The 16,649-nt window shown below is 39.4% G+C and overlaps 1 protein-coding gene across 14 annotated transcripts in view; it reads left to right on the top strand.

The window, feature by feature from the left end:
• The window catches only part of LOC113053452 (E3 ubiquitin-protein ligase MYCBP2-like), an 85,351-nt gene that overhangs the window by 23,446 nt on the left and 45,256 nt on the right, over positions 1 to 16,649 (top strand). For 10 of the 14 annotated variants that reach the window (XM_026218493.1, XM_026218491.1, XM_026218489.1 and 7 more), the window contains exons 12-30: positions 308 to 512; positions 603 to 767; positions 1,851 to 2,009; positions 2,310 to 2,514; positions 3,890 to 4,035; positions 4,400 to 4,510; positions 6,539 to 6,637; positions 8,585 to 8,704; positions 8,868 to 8,949; positions 9,745 to 9,862; positions 9,986 to 10,190; positions 10,280 to 10,433; positions 10,581 to 10,753; positions 11,671 to 11,796; positions 12,072 to 12,199; positions 12,290 to 12,381; positions 14,246 to 14,380; positions 14,453 to 14,536; positions 14,621 to 14,717. In XM_026218493.1, the coding sequence (XP_026074278.1) occupies positions 308 to 512; positions 603 to 767; positions 1,851 to 2,009; positions 2,310 to 2,514; positions 3,890 to 4,035; positions 4,400 to 4,510; positions 6,539 to 6,637; positions 8,585 to 8,704; positions 8,868 to 8,949; positions 9,745 to 9,862; positions 9,986 to 10,190; positions 10,280 to 10,433; positions 10,581 to 10,753; positions 11,671 to 11,796; positions 12,072 to 12,199; positions 12,290 to 12,381; positions 14,246 to 14,380; positions 14,453 to 14,536; positions 14,621 to 14,717 (2,604 nt within the window). The remainder of the gene's footprint in view (positions 1 to 307; positions 513 to 602; positions 768 to 1,850; positions 2,010 to 2,309; positions 2,515 to 3,889; positions 4,036 to 4,399; positions 4,511 to 6,538; positions 6,638 to 8,584; positions 8,705 to 8,867; positions 8,950 to 9,744; positions 9,863 to 9,985; positions 10,191 to 10,279; positions 10,434 to 10,580; positions 10,754 to 11,670; positions 11,797 to 12,071; positions 12,200 to 12,289; positions 12,382 to 14,245; positions 14,381 to 14,452; positions 14,537 to 14,620; positions 14,718 to 16,649) is intronic. The other 4 variants (XM_026218481.1, XM_026218494.1, XM_026218485.1 and 1 more) reach the window with 3 other exon arrangements.

The raw sequence follows: 16,649 nt of genomic DNA, 5'->3' as shown, positions 1-16,649 counted from the left end.
GTCCAGTCCAGTGAGTGCAGCATTAACACAGTCATGACTGGGCAACTTTCTTAAAGAACGCAGTGGCATGTAATATAAAAGAAGGAGTGCAGAAATGCTGATGTGTGTTTTCTGTCATCTTTGATTGTAGTTATTGTGTTTTCCATCCCAGAAGTACAGTATTAGCTTCTCACATGACACAATTTAGTTTCAAGATCTGCAGTATCTTTCAGTGTGTGACCGAGGTATTTGTTGAGGCCGTTGTGCGCAGAATTAATAACACGCAAGGGAGACTTAAACAGGATTGACTTCCTCTCCTCTGATGCAGATCTACTATACCGGAAAGTATCAGAGCCTCGGTATCAAGCAGGGCGGCCCGTCGGCTGGGAAGTGGGTGGAGCTGCCAGTAACTAAGTCGCCCAAGATTGTGCAGTTCTCGGTGGGCCATGACGGCTCCCACGCCCTGCTGGTGGCGGAGGATGGGAGCGTCTTCTTCACGGGCTCCGCCAGCAAAGGGGAGGACGGAGAGTCAAGTATGACGGAAATAATTATCCTGTACATACTTGATCTGAGATGACGTTTTTGCATGTAGATCAACCGCTTGTGATGGTGTCTGTCTTTAGCAAAGAGCAGGAGACAGCCAAAGCCCTACAAACCCAAGAAGATGATCAAACTCGAGACCAAGACGGCCATCTACACGGCCTGCAACAACGGCAGTAGCAGCATCGTCACTAAAGATGGAGAGCTCTACATGTTTGGCAAGGATGCCGTTTACAGCGACAGTACCAGTAAGTGTCACTTGCCAGAGGCTCGTGATGCTGGCAGCGATGAAATGATGGCCTGTCATAATGCTGTCTGTTAAATCATGTATCGGTCTCCTGTGGAAGAGATTATTTGGAGCCATTAAATGCCTCACATTCACAAAAGGGGGACATACTTAGAAAACACCATATCTGGATGTTTCAAAATATTCAAATACCATCATCATCGATTAGTTCATGGTGACCATATTCAAACATCAAACTGTGTGCATTTGACTCAGGGGCCCCTATGAAATATAAATATAATATTAATTAAAAAATAAATACATTTTAAGCCCCAATAAAAGCAGTTTTATTTTTTCTCAAATTCCTTAGAATTTTCCCCAAATGTTGTGTTTTCCATATTAATTTTGCTGCGTTCCATTTTGATGGTGTAAATAAATGTTAATACTCATAAAGCATTTCTAATCAACTGAATTCAGAAAACTTTAGCAATTTAATAATTTATTAAATATTTTACAATAATAGCGCCCTATGAAATGTTTGATCTTTTCAGAATTGGCGTGTTTTTCAGGAATAATGATTTAATACAAATTGATTATCAAAAATGGTGGTAATCAAATGAAGACATACAACATTAACAGTTTAATAGATTTTTTTTTTTTTTTTCGAATGAAGTCAAATAAAAACGTAACGGTTCCATTCATTTTTGGACAAACAGTGCTGCACAACTTAAATTTAAAACTTGCTAGAAAAATTTTGCGATTTCTGAAAGTTTAAGAATTATATTTGAATTTATTATTATTACTGAAGTACTTTCTACTGTTACTTTCTACTGTATAAGAGTAATATATTTATGTCACAATCTCTTTAAGTTAAACCAACATTTTCTTTATTGTAAATTCTATTTTTATGACTGGATTCTGTATTTCGGTCTCTATTTTCCACATCACAGAAATCACTTGGCTCTATATTTAGCATGAAGTATTTAAACACCGTTAAGATGGGTGCATTGTCTCTGACTGCAGTATACAGAATTGTAACCAATTAGGTTAATCTAAAAATGCTTCAGTGCTCTTTTATATTAAATATCCCTCCTCATCATCACAGGTCAGGTGTCCGATCTGAAGGGACACTTTGTAACTCAGGTAGCCATGGGAAAAGCTCACACCTGTGTCCTGACCAAGAGCGGGGAGGTGTGGACATTTGGAGTGAACAACAAGGGGCAGTGTGGCCGAGACACTGGAGCCATGGGCCAGGCAGGGAAAGGTGAGAGCCTTTAAACGCTTTGCACACCAAACATCAAATTATTCATTAGCAAAGGCCCTTAATATTCCTGACCATCTTCAGAAAATTACACCAAATAGAGTGCTAGCTAGGTCATTCTTCCTGATCTTTATATGGAGCTTCTTCACCAAAACATGAGGGGGAAAAAGGCTAGTATTACTACTGCATTCTACTGCACCAAAGCAGATCTTCTAAATGTTCCTCAGTTGGCTGGGTCATGCTGTGATTATTCACTGGCGGTGTGATCAGCTGTGTTTGTGATTGGATGTTTTCCTGCCGTAGCATTCGGAGTAGAGAACATGGCCACCGCAATGGACGAGGACTTGGAGGACGAGCTGGATGAGAAGGAGGAGAAATCTATGATGTGTCAGCCAGGAATGCACAAGTGGAAGCTGGACCAGTGTATGGTGTGCACCGTGTGTGGAGACTGCACCGGGTACGGAGCCAGCTGTGTGAGCAGCGGCAGACCAGACAGAGCGCCAGGAGGGTGAGAGAAGCCAAACCACACACACACACAGTGATTTCTACAGACCAAACCCCACATGTTTTACACAGATCATCTCGATTATACAGCTCCAGAATCAGATACATGTCAAAACTGTGTTTTTTTTTTTTTTTTAACAGGCCTTTTGCATATAAAAAATTTCAAATGTACAAATAAATCAAATGAAATTGTCAATTAAAAATCTAGTTTTTTTTAAATGTAAAGAACAGTAATAGAAAAGTGATTCATTTCTTTTTTTTTTCTTTTAATTTATAGACTGCTAACTGATTGTTTAAATGTTCAGCATTCTCAGTTATGAATGTTTTAGAATGTAAATAAATAGCAAGCGATGTAGCACATGTATGTTGAGCTTTAGGGCCTGATCCTGGTGACAGGTTTGAGTCTGCATGTCAGCTCCAGATATTTACCACAATTTTTGCTTTGGTAAAAGTCTTTCAACTTAAGAAATATTACACTTGAATTCATGTAAACTTGCTGAAAGATTATGTGACTCAGGTGTAAGTAAAAAAGTAATCTACCAGGTAGCTCTTGAAAGCTATTAGCTCATTATTTAAAGTAATCGTTCACCGAAAAATGGAGATTTGCTGAAATGTGCTCACCCCCAGGACGTCCGAGATGTAAATGAGTTTATTTCTTTTTCAAATCAGATTTTGAGAAATTTGGCACTTCCTTGCTTGCTTGCTTCTGGATCCTCAGCAGTGAATGGGTGCCGGCAATTTAAAGTTAAAACACCTTAATAATGGATTTGTTTATTATAATCGTGCAGCTTTTTGCTTTCAAGACATTGAAATGGATTGGAGTCATGTTAATTATTACTCATTCTGACGGCACCCATTCACTGAAGAAGGTCCATTGATGTATTGCTAAATTTCTCAAATCATAAAAAAAAAGACTTTTATCCTACTGTTCTTCAAAGCCCTATTAAGAAACCAAAAAAACAGATCTACCAAATAGTGTACATAGTAAATTAAGATAGCACAACAGTATTTAACTTTTAGACAATTTTGTTTCTTGCAAATTTTGCTAAATATTATATTCCATTGCATAGGTTTAGAACATTTATTTACCGTAGGCATGTTATGTCTTTTTGTGAAAAATTAATCTAGCGAAGATGAATACTCTGTTTTTAAAGAACTTAAGTAAAAATCAAACATTCCACAATTAAAAAAAATCCTTCTATTTATAAAAAGTAGAAAAATATTGCAAAATGTACTTTTTATTGTAATGGGAGTTGCTGTAATTAGTTACTTTCTACTTCTGATGTTTATGATTCTGTATATGGATTAAACGATGCACTACTGCAGTCCATTGCCTCAGTGCTAGCCCTCATGGGTTTCTTTGTGTCTGTCCTCTGCAGGATTTGTGGCTGCGGCTCTGGTGAGTCGGGATGTTCGTCATGTGGCTGCTGTAAGGCTTGTGCCAGAGAGCTGGATGGTCAGGAGGCCAGACAGAGAGGAATCTTTGATGCTGTGAAGGAAATGATACCGCTCGACCTGCTGTTAGGTATTGAAGTGTCATCCATCACATTCACTACAGTTCCATAGCCATCAAATCACATCGCTTTCCTGTCAGCGGACCACGTTCATGTCATGTTCAACCATACTGTCTGCATGCATATGATATCCAGCTTAGGGACAGTTAGTTCATGTGGCTATAGTTATTCTGCGCAGTCCTAATGCAGATCAGTGTCGTCTCTGTATATTGGCCTAGTGAAGCAGCACTGTGTTAGTGTTTTGTTTAGATCATCTCTCTGCTCTTGTCTCTCACTGTCTTGTGTTGCGTCTCATGCTCATCATTCACCCGCCTGTGTTGTTTCTCATTTGTCTCCTCCTTTGGCCCCGTCTGTGCTGGACCTCTGTTATTTTAGCTGTGCCTGTCCCTCCTCCCCCAGGCGTCAATATAGAGGAGCACACCCAGATTCGGCAGGAGGAGAAGAGACAGCGCATCAACCGCCGGCACCGGCTGGAAGAGGGCCGAGGTATGAGCAGTACATGACCGGACCCCACGATAAACCCAGACACCTCACACGTGTGCCGCACAAACATACTACTCCACTATGATGCAGCTTTACTATGTAAAGCCAGAGCTGTCCGATATGTGGATCTTTACAATATTTGAGATGAATTTAGCAACTTCAGTAGCAAAAAGGGCACTGCAGCATTTCCATAAAACTGTTTTAGTAAACTGATTGATATTGAATTTAATTGCAAATGATGATTTGATGGATTACTTACATCATCACTCAGATTCCTCATCACCTTATTAGAAGTCTCTGGTAAAAATATCCATAATCCATTCTCCAGTTCACTCTGTCATATACATACTTGATTATGAGCACATTATACATTTCTCATGAAATGTTCCTCTGGGTTTAATAATACTCCAAAGTGGACTGATCATCCAGACTGTCGGCATTCCCTTCTACCTCACATGTGCTTTTTTCCTCTGGGAGTGGGTTGCTTGTGGATGTTCCCTTCTTGCTTGTGTTCTCATATTATACCATGTGTTATATACCATGTTTTATTTTTAGGGATGCACCGATCCGATACAGCCAAACTTGGCTGGATTGTGTGGTATTGTTAAGCCCCATGAAAGGCCCAAAAACATTATAAAGAAAGTTTTTTTTGTGCACTATATTCCAAGTCTTCTGAAGCTGTTCCATAGTTGAATGTTTGGTACAGGTAAATAAAGTGGTCTCAAGTTCACATTAAAGGAATATGAAAATGAAAATTTTGTCATTAATCACTTACCCCCATGTCGTTCCAAACCTGTAAAAGCTTAATTCGTCTTCAGAACACAATTTAAGATATTTTAGATGAAAACCTGGAGGCTTGAGACTGCCCCATTGACTGCCAAGTAGTGTCAAAGTCCAGAAAAGTATGAAAGACATCATCAGAATACTCCATCTGACATCAGTGATTGAACCGTAATGTTATGAAGCGACGACAATACTTTTTGTAAGCGAAGAAAACAAAAATATTCACTTTATTCAACAATTCCTTTGTCAGCAGTCTCTGTGTCTCTCCTTATCACCGTATGCTGCGTATGCTCTTCTGTGTCTGCTGCGCCACAGGATGCGCTGTTTCTATGTGTGTTTAGCTTTTATCTGAAAGAAAACAGCACATCCTTGTGAGTGAAGTGACATTCAGCCAAGTATGACCCATACTTGGCTGAATGTCAAGTATGGGTCATACCAAGTGACCCATACTCAGAATTCATGCTCTGCATTTAACCCATCCGAAGTGCACTCACACAGAGCAGTGAACACACACACACACACACACACACTGTGAACACACACCCGGAGCAGTGGGCAGCCATTTATGCTGCGGCGCCCAGGGAGCAGTTGGGGGTTCGATGCCTTGCTCAAGGGCACCTAAGTCGTGGTATTGAAGGTGGAGAGAGAACTGTACATGCACTCCCCCCACCCACAATTCCTGCCGGCCCGGGACTAGAACTCACGACCCTTCGATTGGGAGTCCGACTCTCTAACCATTAGGCCATGACTTCCCGTTGTGGCGCAGCTGACACAGAAGAGCATACGCAGTATACTGTGATATGGAGAGACACAGAGGAGACCGTCGACAAAGGAATTATTGAATGAAGTTGTTACTTTTGTTTTCTTCGCTTACAAAAAGTGTTCCTGTTGCTTCGTATAAGCCAGATTGCACATCTGATGGAGTATTCTGATGATGTCTTTCATACCTTTTCTGGACCTTGACGCTGTAATTTACTTGGCAGTCAGAATGGTTCTGGATTTCATCCGAAATATCTTAAATTGTGTTCTGAGGATGACAAAGCTTTTACGGGTTTGGAACGACATGGGGGTAAGTGATTAATGACAAAATATTCATTTTAGGGTGGTGTAACCCTTTAACTCTAATCTTTGGGATTGGATCAGTTCTGAAAAAAAAATAAATAAATGGTATCGCTGCATCCCTATTTATTATCCATTTGTGAGATCCTTTGCCCCATGCATGTGAAAGTTTCTCTTTCCCCCCCATAGGCCCCCTTGTTTTCCCTGGTCCCCATTTTATGCGTGAGCAGGTGCTAGCCAGACTAAGACCCCTTCAGGCCTTTAAGCTAATGCGGGAGAAACTCAAAGGTACCACCTGGAACCCCATGATGCCCCTCTCTCTCCCTTCCTTCAACAAACTCTACTTTACCGCCTCTTCCAGCTTTCTCTGGACACAGTTACCCTTCTCTCTGTCTGCATCTCTTCCTCTGTCTCTCTGGTGAAAGAATGAAGAACGACCTCTTTTCTGTTCTAACATGATAGTCAATTGGCCATATGTTGTATGCTGTGTTCATTGCTTTGTTGAAAGTAAAGTGACGTGACATTCAGCCAAGTATGGTGTCCCATACTCAGAATTTGTGCTCTGCATTTAACCCATCCGAAGTGCACACACACAGAGCAGTGAACACACACACACACACTGTGAACACACACCCGGAGCAGTGGGCAGCCATTTATGCTGCGGTGCCCGGGGAGCAGTTGGGGGTTCGATGCCTTGCTCAAGGGCTCCTAAGTCGTGGTATTGAAGGTGGAGAGAGAACTGTACATGCACTCCCCCCACCCACAATTCCTGCCGGCCCGGGACTCGAACTCACAACCTTTCGACTTCCCCCAAAAGCCACGACTTCCCCCAAAAGGATAGGTCTGTCAGAAGTGGGATCTATCCTTGGATTTATCCTATGTTAAACAATAAGATCCTACTGTCTGTTAAAAAATATCACTATAAAATAAATCACGGCTCTTTTTTTCTCAACTGGAGTGGGACTAGAGACTTGTCATACTGTGTTAACTGTTTTAGGGAAATATGTGGCCTAATGTGGTGTCTCTGCTTAAAATAGCAAAACGCATCTCAATCTGTTATCATTTTGTGTCAAGTTTTGTTTTCACAAGGGCTTAAAATAAATCCTAGTGCATGGCCAATATAAATAGAACAGTGTGCCTTGTAGTTATTTTTAGAAACATTGAAATCAGAGCCATGCTGAATCTGAATATTTGGCCAGTGCATTAATGATTATTAATATAGTATACATTTAAATAAATTCAATAATATAAATAATGTGTGTAGAATTAACAAGATATCAGTATTTAATTTTTTACCCAATCACAATTACTGTCCATACTGGTATACTGTGACAGCCCTAGTTCGTCCGTTAGTTAGTCAGTTTTAGTTGTTTAACAGGTGGCTCTTCCCGCTCTAGGTCTTTATATTCATCTGGATGATGAAGCTGTATATGGCCACTCACAGGGGTATTGCTGCTGTGATATGGGAACTCACGATCGCACAGTTTGCATACCACCTTGTCCTTCTTCATATTTAGATTTTCAGTCCGAAGCCCGACGTGCTTCCATATCGAACTCCTCAAGTTATTCGGGGTTATCACTCGTCTCTCGTGTTGCACAGGCTTATTGCCGTTGTCCTCCATTTTCTTTGCGAAACACTAGATGCAGCGATTGAAACGGTGAAACTATAGGCGCGTAAAATTGCTGGGTATTTTCTGTCTAGCTGTCTTCTTTTTCTGCTTGTTTGTGAGTTTTGCTACATTTATATATTTAACTTTTTTTATTCTTTTAAACTCAATAGTGTACATATTTGGTTAAAAACGATTCCCTATTTTCGTTTTCGAAACTTTTTTTGGTTGGTGCGATTTTCGAATGAAAAGTGACAGCTCTGATCTACTCTATTTTAATCTGCCCACTTTTGCTCTGTTCCCTCATTGGATTGGTGCCACGGATCAATGCCTAATCTCTTTTATTAACCCTTGATCGAGAGTGTTCAAGGTTGTATACAATCACAACTTCCCACTCAGTTTATCTTCTCTGCTTTGTTCTGTTCTGCCTCGCATGCCAATATCTCATTCCTCCTCTGTTTTTCTCCTTTCCTCTGAGGGAGCAGATCATTTCTCTTCCCTGGACGTTAACAGCCCCGGCTTCACTGGCTTCACTGGCTCCATCTCTCCATCTCTCGTTGTCCTCGTCTGCCCTTCACCCTCCATCCGTCCGTCCGTCCGCCCAGACTCACGCTCTGTTCTGTTACAGATGGCAGCAGTGAACGCGGGGACAAAGATGCCAGTAAGATCACTACATATCCTCCGGGGGCCGTACGCTTCGACTGTGAGCTGCGAGCCGTGCAGGTCAGCTGTGGTTTCCACCACTCCGGTGAGTCAAGATCACATCTGACCTTGATAATGTGACAGGAAGCCATTGTTCATGTTCCCCATCATTACTTTGGGTCGATATTTGATTTTCCTGTTTTTTGATATGACAAGAATGAATTGAAGACATGTGTCCATTTGTAATGGTAAACCTGTTTTTTTGGCAGTGGTGTTGATGGAGAACGGAGATGTTTACACCTTCGGTTATGGACAGCATGGGCAACTTGGACACGGAGATGTTAATTCTAGGTAATGAAGGTTTAATGAGGGGTTTAATATATTTTAATTGCATAATTTTTAGTATTTAAGTAATTAATTGTATATTTTATGTATTTCTGGATTTTATTAATATAATTATTTATTGTAAATATTTTTATTTAAGATTTATTCTAAATATGTAGTTTAAATCATGTAGTATTGTCATTTATTTTAATGATTCATTTTAATTGTTAATTGTTTTGTTTTTATATATGACTGTATATATTATGTAATTATTTTAACTATTTTTAAAAATAAATTTTTTTAATTGCTTATTTTTTTAGCATATTTAATTATTAATATAATATTTAATACATATTTAATATTACTTTGTTAATAGTTTAATTGTTTTTTATTATTTAATTTTAATTTAATTTATTTATTGTATTTATTTGTTGTAGTTACATTTATTTTATGTATTCATACAGTTATGTATTTTATTTTATATTTATTATAAATGATTATTCATTCATTCATTTTTAATGATTGTTTGATTTGAACGTTTAGTTATTTTTTTGTTTATTTTTATGATTTATTTTCCATTCTCTCTCTCTCTCTCTCTCTCTCTCTCTCTATATATATATATATATATATATATATATATATATATATATATATATATATATATATATATATATATATATATATATATATATATAATGAATTGTTCTAAAATTAAGATTAATTGCAAATTTAACAAAATAAATAAAATCTGTAAAATAAAATGTAAAAAATAACCCATGGCTCCTCTGATTATTTTTATCTTGTTTTAATCCAAACACACAGGGGGTCTCCCACTCTGGTGCAAGCTCTGGCCGGCCCCTGTACTCAGGTGACGGCAGGCAGTAACCACACTGCAGTGCTTCTCACGGATGGACAGGTCTTTACCTTCGGGAGTTTCTCTGTAAGTTAGCTGTTTCCACTTAAAGCAGAACTTGTTCTCTGATCAATAAAGTTCATATATATCCATCCATTATTGGCCATGCTGCTTAAGAACCTGAAAATATATCTCATGTTGTCTCAACAGAAAGGGCAGTTAGGACGGCCCATCCTAGACATGCCCTACTGGAACGCCAAGCCCTCTCCGATGCCCAACATCGGCGCCAAGTATGGTCGAAAAGCCACATGGATCGGGGCCAGCAGTGATCAAACCTTCCTCAGAATCGACGAGGCGCTAATCAACTCCCACATCCTGGCCACCTCCGAGATTTTCGCCAGCAAGCACATCATCGGTACGCTCTCTTGTTAGACTCACTGGTTTAGAAGGCCCTATGCATTGTCTTTGCTGTTAAACCGTTTCCTCCCATTCTGCTCTCTCTAGGTTTGGTTCCTACATCGGTATCTGAGCCTCCTCCCTTCAGATGTCTGCTGATCAACAAGCTGGACGGGAGCTGCCGCACCTTCAATGACTCAGAGCAGGAGGATCTCCAGGGTTTCGGCCTCTGTTTGGACCCCGTTTATGATGTCATCTGGAGGTGAGGCTCATCCTCAGTCAGCCGGAATGCCATTACGATTAAGTCACCTAAAAAAAAAACACTCTACAGAGTTTCTCAGAGCTTTGACATCTGCTATAAATCATAATTAGTGTCTTATATTGACTGATGAATGACATGTTGTTCCAGGTTTCTTCCTTCCACACGTGAGATGTGCTGCTATAACGCGGTGATAGCAGACGCCCATGTGCCCTCTGCCTCGGACATCCAGGCCCTCTGCAGCATCCTGAGTCCTGAGCTGGCCCTGCCCTCGGGCTCCCACACCACCACCACCCGCTCCCACGGAGCGCTGCACATCCTGGGTACGACAACAGCATGACACTGCCACTCACTACCTCAGCTTTACTGCTGTTTAATGTGCAGGTCACAGCACTCTCAAAACCAAGTCACGTGATGGCAGAACATTCAAAGCTTGCTAGCTGTACAGAGAGGAAATGGAGCTGGTTGACTGGCATTGTCTAAGAAAGAGGACAGTCTTTGAGCTTTGTGTCTGTCAAATCAGATTTTCCTTTATCTTTTGAGAATAAGAGATCATTTTACTGGGAAATCATCAGAACGACTTCTCTTAAAACTAATAAAAAAGCAGCAAAAACAGCTCTTTCTCAGTTTTGTAGCTTAACGAGAAATGAATACACTTGAGCATGTGATAAACTATGTTTACACGTCAGCCACACCTGTTAACTATTCAGAAACCTTGCTCATCCAGTCATGGTGAAAGTATACTCAGTGACTCTCTGATCTGGAGACAGACTGGATCTGGTGGCTACGGTGACCTCGGAATAAGAGAGAAACAGACTAATATTAGCGTAGATGCCATTCTCTTTCTTCAGACCATTACTCTTCCTGACTGTGAGCTCTGCAGATTGTTCAGATGGATCCAAGTGTATAAGCATTACAAATGAGTGGCGGAAATTAACATAGTGTGTTTAATTATTATAATGAATAAATACATTATTTTAAATTATTATAATTATATTTAATTATTCTGATTATTATAATACGTTTTTAATTATTTTAATTATAATGAGCAGCAAAAAGTATTTTAGATTTTTTTTGTGGCACTGACGTGAAGTTTATTTTGACCAAGATCTTTGCTTTACAAAAAGGATATTATTGGATGATTGAAACTTTATTATACTTCTAACCCTTAAATGAACATTTGTGCGTGGAGCTCTCATTAGTCTTGGGCTGTTGTGTTTGGATGTGTGTGTGTGTGCAGGGTGTCTGGACACACTGGCTGCGATGCAGGAGCTGAAGATGGGCGTGGCCAGTGCTGAGGAAGAGACTCAGGCTGTGATGAAGGTCTACTCTAAAGAGGACTACAGCGTGGTCAACCGCTTTGAGAGTGAGTACAGCTGTTACATCACCAAAATCAATTTTAGACTGTTCAGGCACATTCACATATAGCAGCTTGACAACTTCCAGCAACATGAGCGATATATCCAGTATGTGAACTGATATTCAAAAGCTACGTGAGTCAGTAAGCACCTGGAGCATCCATTACGATCGAAAATAGAGCCACCCGCCAACCTCCACAATAAAAGTTTGCTAATTGCGGTCAAATGTTTAGTCAGGTTGCATTCGATTGATGTGTTGTTTTTTGCTCAATGTTTTCTCTAGGTCACGGAGGAGGCTGGGGTTACTCCGCCCACTCGGTGGAGGCCATCCGCTTCTGCGCCGATGCTGACATCTTGTTAGGGGGTCTGGGTCTGTTTGGTGGCCGAGGGGAGTACACTGCAAAAATCAAGGTCAGGTGCTATCTAAGTATCAGCCCACTTGATTCCTCGCGAGCGTGATGGTTTTTGGGTTGGGATTGAGAGCTGTGATTTTGTCTGCAGCTGTTTGAGCTGGGACCAGATGGAGGAGATCATGAGACTGATGGAGACCTGCTGGCCGAGACTGATGTCCTGGCATATGACTGTGCTGCTCGGTATGGCTATACACATCTATACCATCCAAAACAATATCATTTCATTATTTTAAGAGTGCTGGTTGAGTGCAGGATAACTGCTATAATTATGTGCATGTAAACACACACACACACACACACACACACACACACACACACATATATATATATATATATATATATATATAATATCAGCAAGTTTGTTATTCATCAAATAGTGTAGTATTTATTAGGGCTGGGTAAAAAATCAATTCTCATTTTTATGAAACTAGATCAAATCATAAATCCCAAAAATCAATTAGTCTAGTCTGTCAAATTATGAAGGGTGCATTGTAGCGCGCATCCCATCCAGTAAATTGCAATAAGCTTTGTTGTTTGTTACTTTTGATATGAAACAAAGTCTGAGATTTCTAATTCTGTCCTTTTTATAACTATTCAAATATGAAATGGCGTTTTGGCACTGTTTGATGTTGAGTGACAGATGTAGCACGAGCTGATCATCTCCTCCGCTTTAATATCGGTTACAGCATGAAATAAACATGAATGAACATCTGAAGGTATGTTAAAAGAGAGAGTACAACTTACTGAATCTGTATCCTGTTTCGTGTAATCGCTCAATCAGTGTTTCAACAGCGGAAAGACAACAATAGCTTGTAAAAATGTGTTACGTAACGTCTTATTTACCACAGAAAAACATGGTAACTCATTAGTCAGCCAGAAAAATTAACTCTAGAGAGGATCATTTTGCTAAATATGCCCCATATAACATATTCATTAATATTTCTTTTTCTTTTATACAGTTTTTCAATATTTAAATATAAAATTATTTATTTAAATTTAAATAAATCCGTCAGGTTTTTGTGACAACCATCATTTAAATGTAATATAATTATGTTGAAAGTTAAAAGTAGTATTATAACTTTAATATCACAAGCACAGTATATTTTAAGTGTTTGTATACAAATCAGCAAATTTCAACCTTCTTTATTATTATTGACTCTCAGGTTTACTTTACAGCTTAAGTTGAGAGGTTTTTATTTCCTTGAGAAAATGTCCTGTACCTGGTATACATCCAAAATAATCCTAAGTATTTATATATATTTGCTTTTATTTTAGTTTATATTTTGGTATTTTTGCAGTATGGTTTTTGTCATTGTTATTAGTTTATTTTTATTTCAATTTTAAAATAAATATTGGAGTAGTATTTATATTTTGTTGTAGTTTTCATAACTGTAATATTTGCATAGTATTTACTATTTATAGTGCCTCTGAGATGTGTAATAAACACTTAATAAACAAGTGTAATACAGTAGTTTCTATAATAGATATTTATTAAGTTATTTTCGGTAACACTTTAGAATAGGTAACACTTGTTAACTTTTAACTATGACATTTCTCTTAATAAATTCTTATTAATAGTTAGTAAGGTAGTTGTTAGGTTTAGGTATTGAGTAGGATAATGGATGTAGAATAAGGCATTAATATGTTCTTAATTAGCACTAATACATGGCTAGTAATCTAGTTATATGCATACTAATAAGCAACTAATAGGTGTTACCTAAAGTGTTTCATCTTTATTGCTATTATATTTATATTTTTAGGACTTAAGTTTTAGATTCTATATATTCTGTCCAAAATAAATACTAATTGAATGCTGACACTGTGTGTGTGTGTGTGTGTGTGTGTGTGTGTGTGTGTGTGTGTGTGTGTGCAGTTGTTAAACATTTGATCATGCTGAGCTACATCTGTTGTTACTCTAATAGGACACTTGTCTGAGGAGATCTGACTTTGTTCATCCACTAAAAATCACGAAGACACTAGCTGATCACAAATGGCTTGTGAAGACTGCTGTGGTTATTTGTGACCCTTTGTTTGGTGTGTGCAGGGAGAAGTATGCCATGATGTTTGATGAGCCCGTGCTGCTGCAGCTGGGCTGGTGGTATGTGGCGTGGGCTCGTGTGTCTGGACCCAGCAGTGACTGCGGCTCCCACGGCCAGGCCACCATCACCACTGATGACGGGTACAGACACGCGCATTACTGTGATTGTGTGATCAGTACAGCATGATCATGATTGTGAACTCTCTCCTGCAGAGTGGTCTTTCAGTTCAAGAGCTCAAAGAAATCAAACAACGGTACTGATGTGAATGCTGGACAGATACCTCAGCTGCTGTACAGGTACATGGGGAATTTTAGTTCTGTACCTTCGGTGTATCCGGTGTATTCTTTCTTTCTCACACCCGTTTGGTCATGATTTTCCAGGTTGCCCTCTAATGATGGTAACGCATCCAAAGGAAAGCAGCAGACCAGTGAGCCAGTGCACATCCTCAAGCGTTCTTTCGCCAGGACCGTGTCTGTGGTACGTGTACAAAAACATACTGACTGCTCATGGGACAATAACGTGAAGCTTATGGTGTTATTATTATTATTTTCAGGTCTAATAATTTCCTCAAATATACAATGCAATTGATATGAAAATACAGGGTACAGAGTGTACGGAAAGTACTTTTAAATTGATAATTACTTTAAGTTACTGAATCCAAGTTTTGCTGAAATTTGTTTTAAAGGGGGGGTGAAATGCTTGTTTTCACTCAATCTCCTGTTAATCTTGAGTACCTATAGAGTAGTACTGCATCCTTCATAACTCCAAAAAGTCTTTAGTTTTATTATATTCATAAGAGAAAGATAGTCTGTACCGATTTTTCCCGGAAAAACACGACCGGCTGGAGGCGTGACGTGTGGGCGGAGCTAAAGAATCACGAGCGCCAGTAGGCTTTTGCATTGAGAGCGTTTGGAAGCTGTGACATTATCACGAGGACAAAACCATCATCCAAAACAAACCATGGCTAACAGTCAGCCGTTAATTTATGATCCAGAATCAGATCCTGAGGCTGAAACTGAACGAGAGCAGCAGCAGCAATGGCTCGCTCCGAGCGGGGCTCGAATTCGGGTCTCCGATGGGAGGCGGACGCACTAACAAGGAGGCAGAGATATTTTAAGCAGTTTTACTCACCGCATGCGGTTCCAACACACGATCGTGACCCTTTTTCGTTGGAACTGCATTATCCTTAAGAAATAAACGATGTGCAAATCCGTTTTCAAACTGGGCCTTGTTTGTAAAACAAGCATTTTCGAAATGCAGGGAACAAACACAAACACTCGCACAACTCCGTTGATGCTCTGTAAAAATAAACTTCATCCACTGGTCCCTTAATGCTGTTTTTCTTTGGTAATCTGTGCAGGGTTGTCTTGCCCTGGCAACCAAAAACACACTTCTTTTGTGACATTTCGCGACGCTCTCTCTCTGATCAGTGAATGCCTCTGCTCTCAGTGCTGTGCTATACGGGAGCGCGCGTTCTTCCGGCAGAAGTGCCTCAGGACCCATATAAGGAAATTCCGCTCCTTCTAACGTCACACAGAGCCATACTCGAAAAAAACTTTCCGAAACTTGTGACAAACCGGAAGGAGTATTTTTGGAACAGAAATACTCCTTCAAACGTACAACTTAATTTTTGAAACTTTGTCCATGTTTAGCATGGGAATCCAACTCTTTAACAGTGTAAAAAACTCCGTATGCATGAAATAGCATTTCACCCCCCCCCCCCCCTTAATGTTTTATGGAAAATCTTGAAAACTTACAAATATAAGATTTCTAAGAGCTAAGTGAATTAATTAATTAAAATGATTGTCTGATATTTTGTGTGAGGTCTTCATTTTAAAGGTGAATTAAAAGGCTGCAATTCTTGAGGGCAGCTTTGAATGTAATTTTATATATATATATATCACATATACATACATACATACAGGTCCTTCTCAAAAAAATTAGCATATTGTGATAAAAGTTAATTATTTTCCATAATGTAATGATAAAAATTTTACTTTCATATATTTTAGATTCATTGCACACCAACTGAAATATTTCAGGTCTTTTATTGTTTTAATACTGATGATATTGCCATACAGCTCATGAAAACCCAAAATTCCTATCTCAAAAAAAGGTTCTCTAAACGAGCTATTAACCTAATCATCTGAATCAACTAATTAACTCTAAACACCTGCAAAAGATTCCTGAGGCTTTTAAAAACTCCCAGCCTGGTTCATTACTCAAAACCGCAATCATGGGTAAGACTGCCGACCTGACTGCTGTCCAGAAGGCCACCATTGACACCCTCAAGCGAGAGGGTAAGACACAGAAAGAAATTTCTGAACGAATAGGCTGTTCCCAGAGTGCTGTATCAAGGCACCTCAGTGGGAAGTCTGTGGGAGGGAAAAAGTGTGGCAAAAAACGCTG

This window comes from Carassius auratus, chromosome 34 (assembly GCF_003368295.1).
Source record: "Carassius auratus strain Wakin chromosome 34, ASM336829v1, whole genome shotgun sequence".
NCBI lineage: Eukaryota > Metazoa > Chordata > Actinopteri > Cypriniformes > Cyprinidae > Carassius > Carassius auratus.
This window is presented reverse-complemented; position numbering and strand designations above follow the sequence as displayed.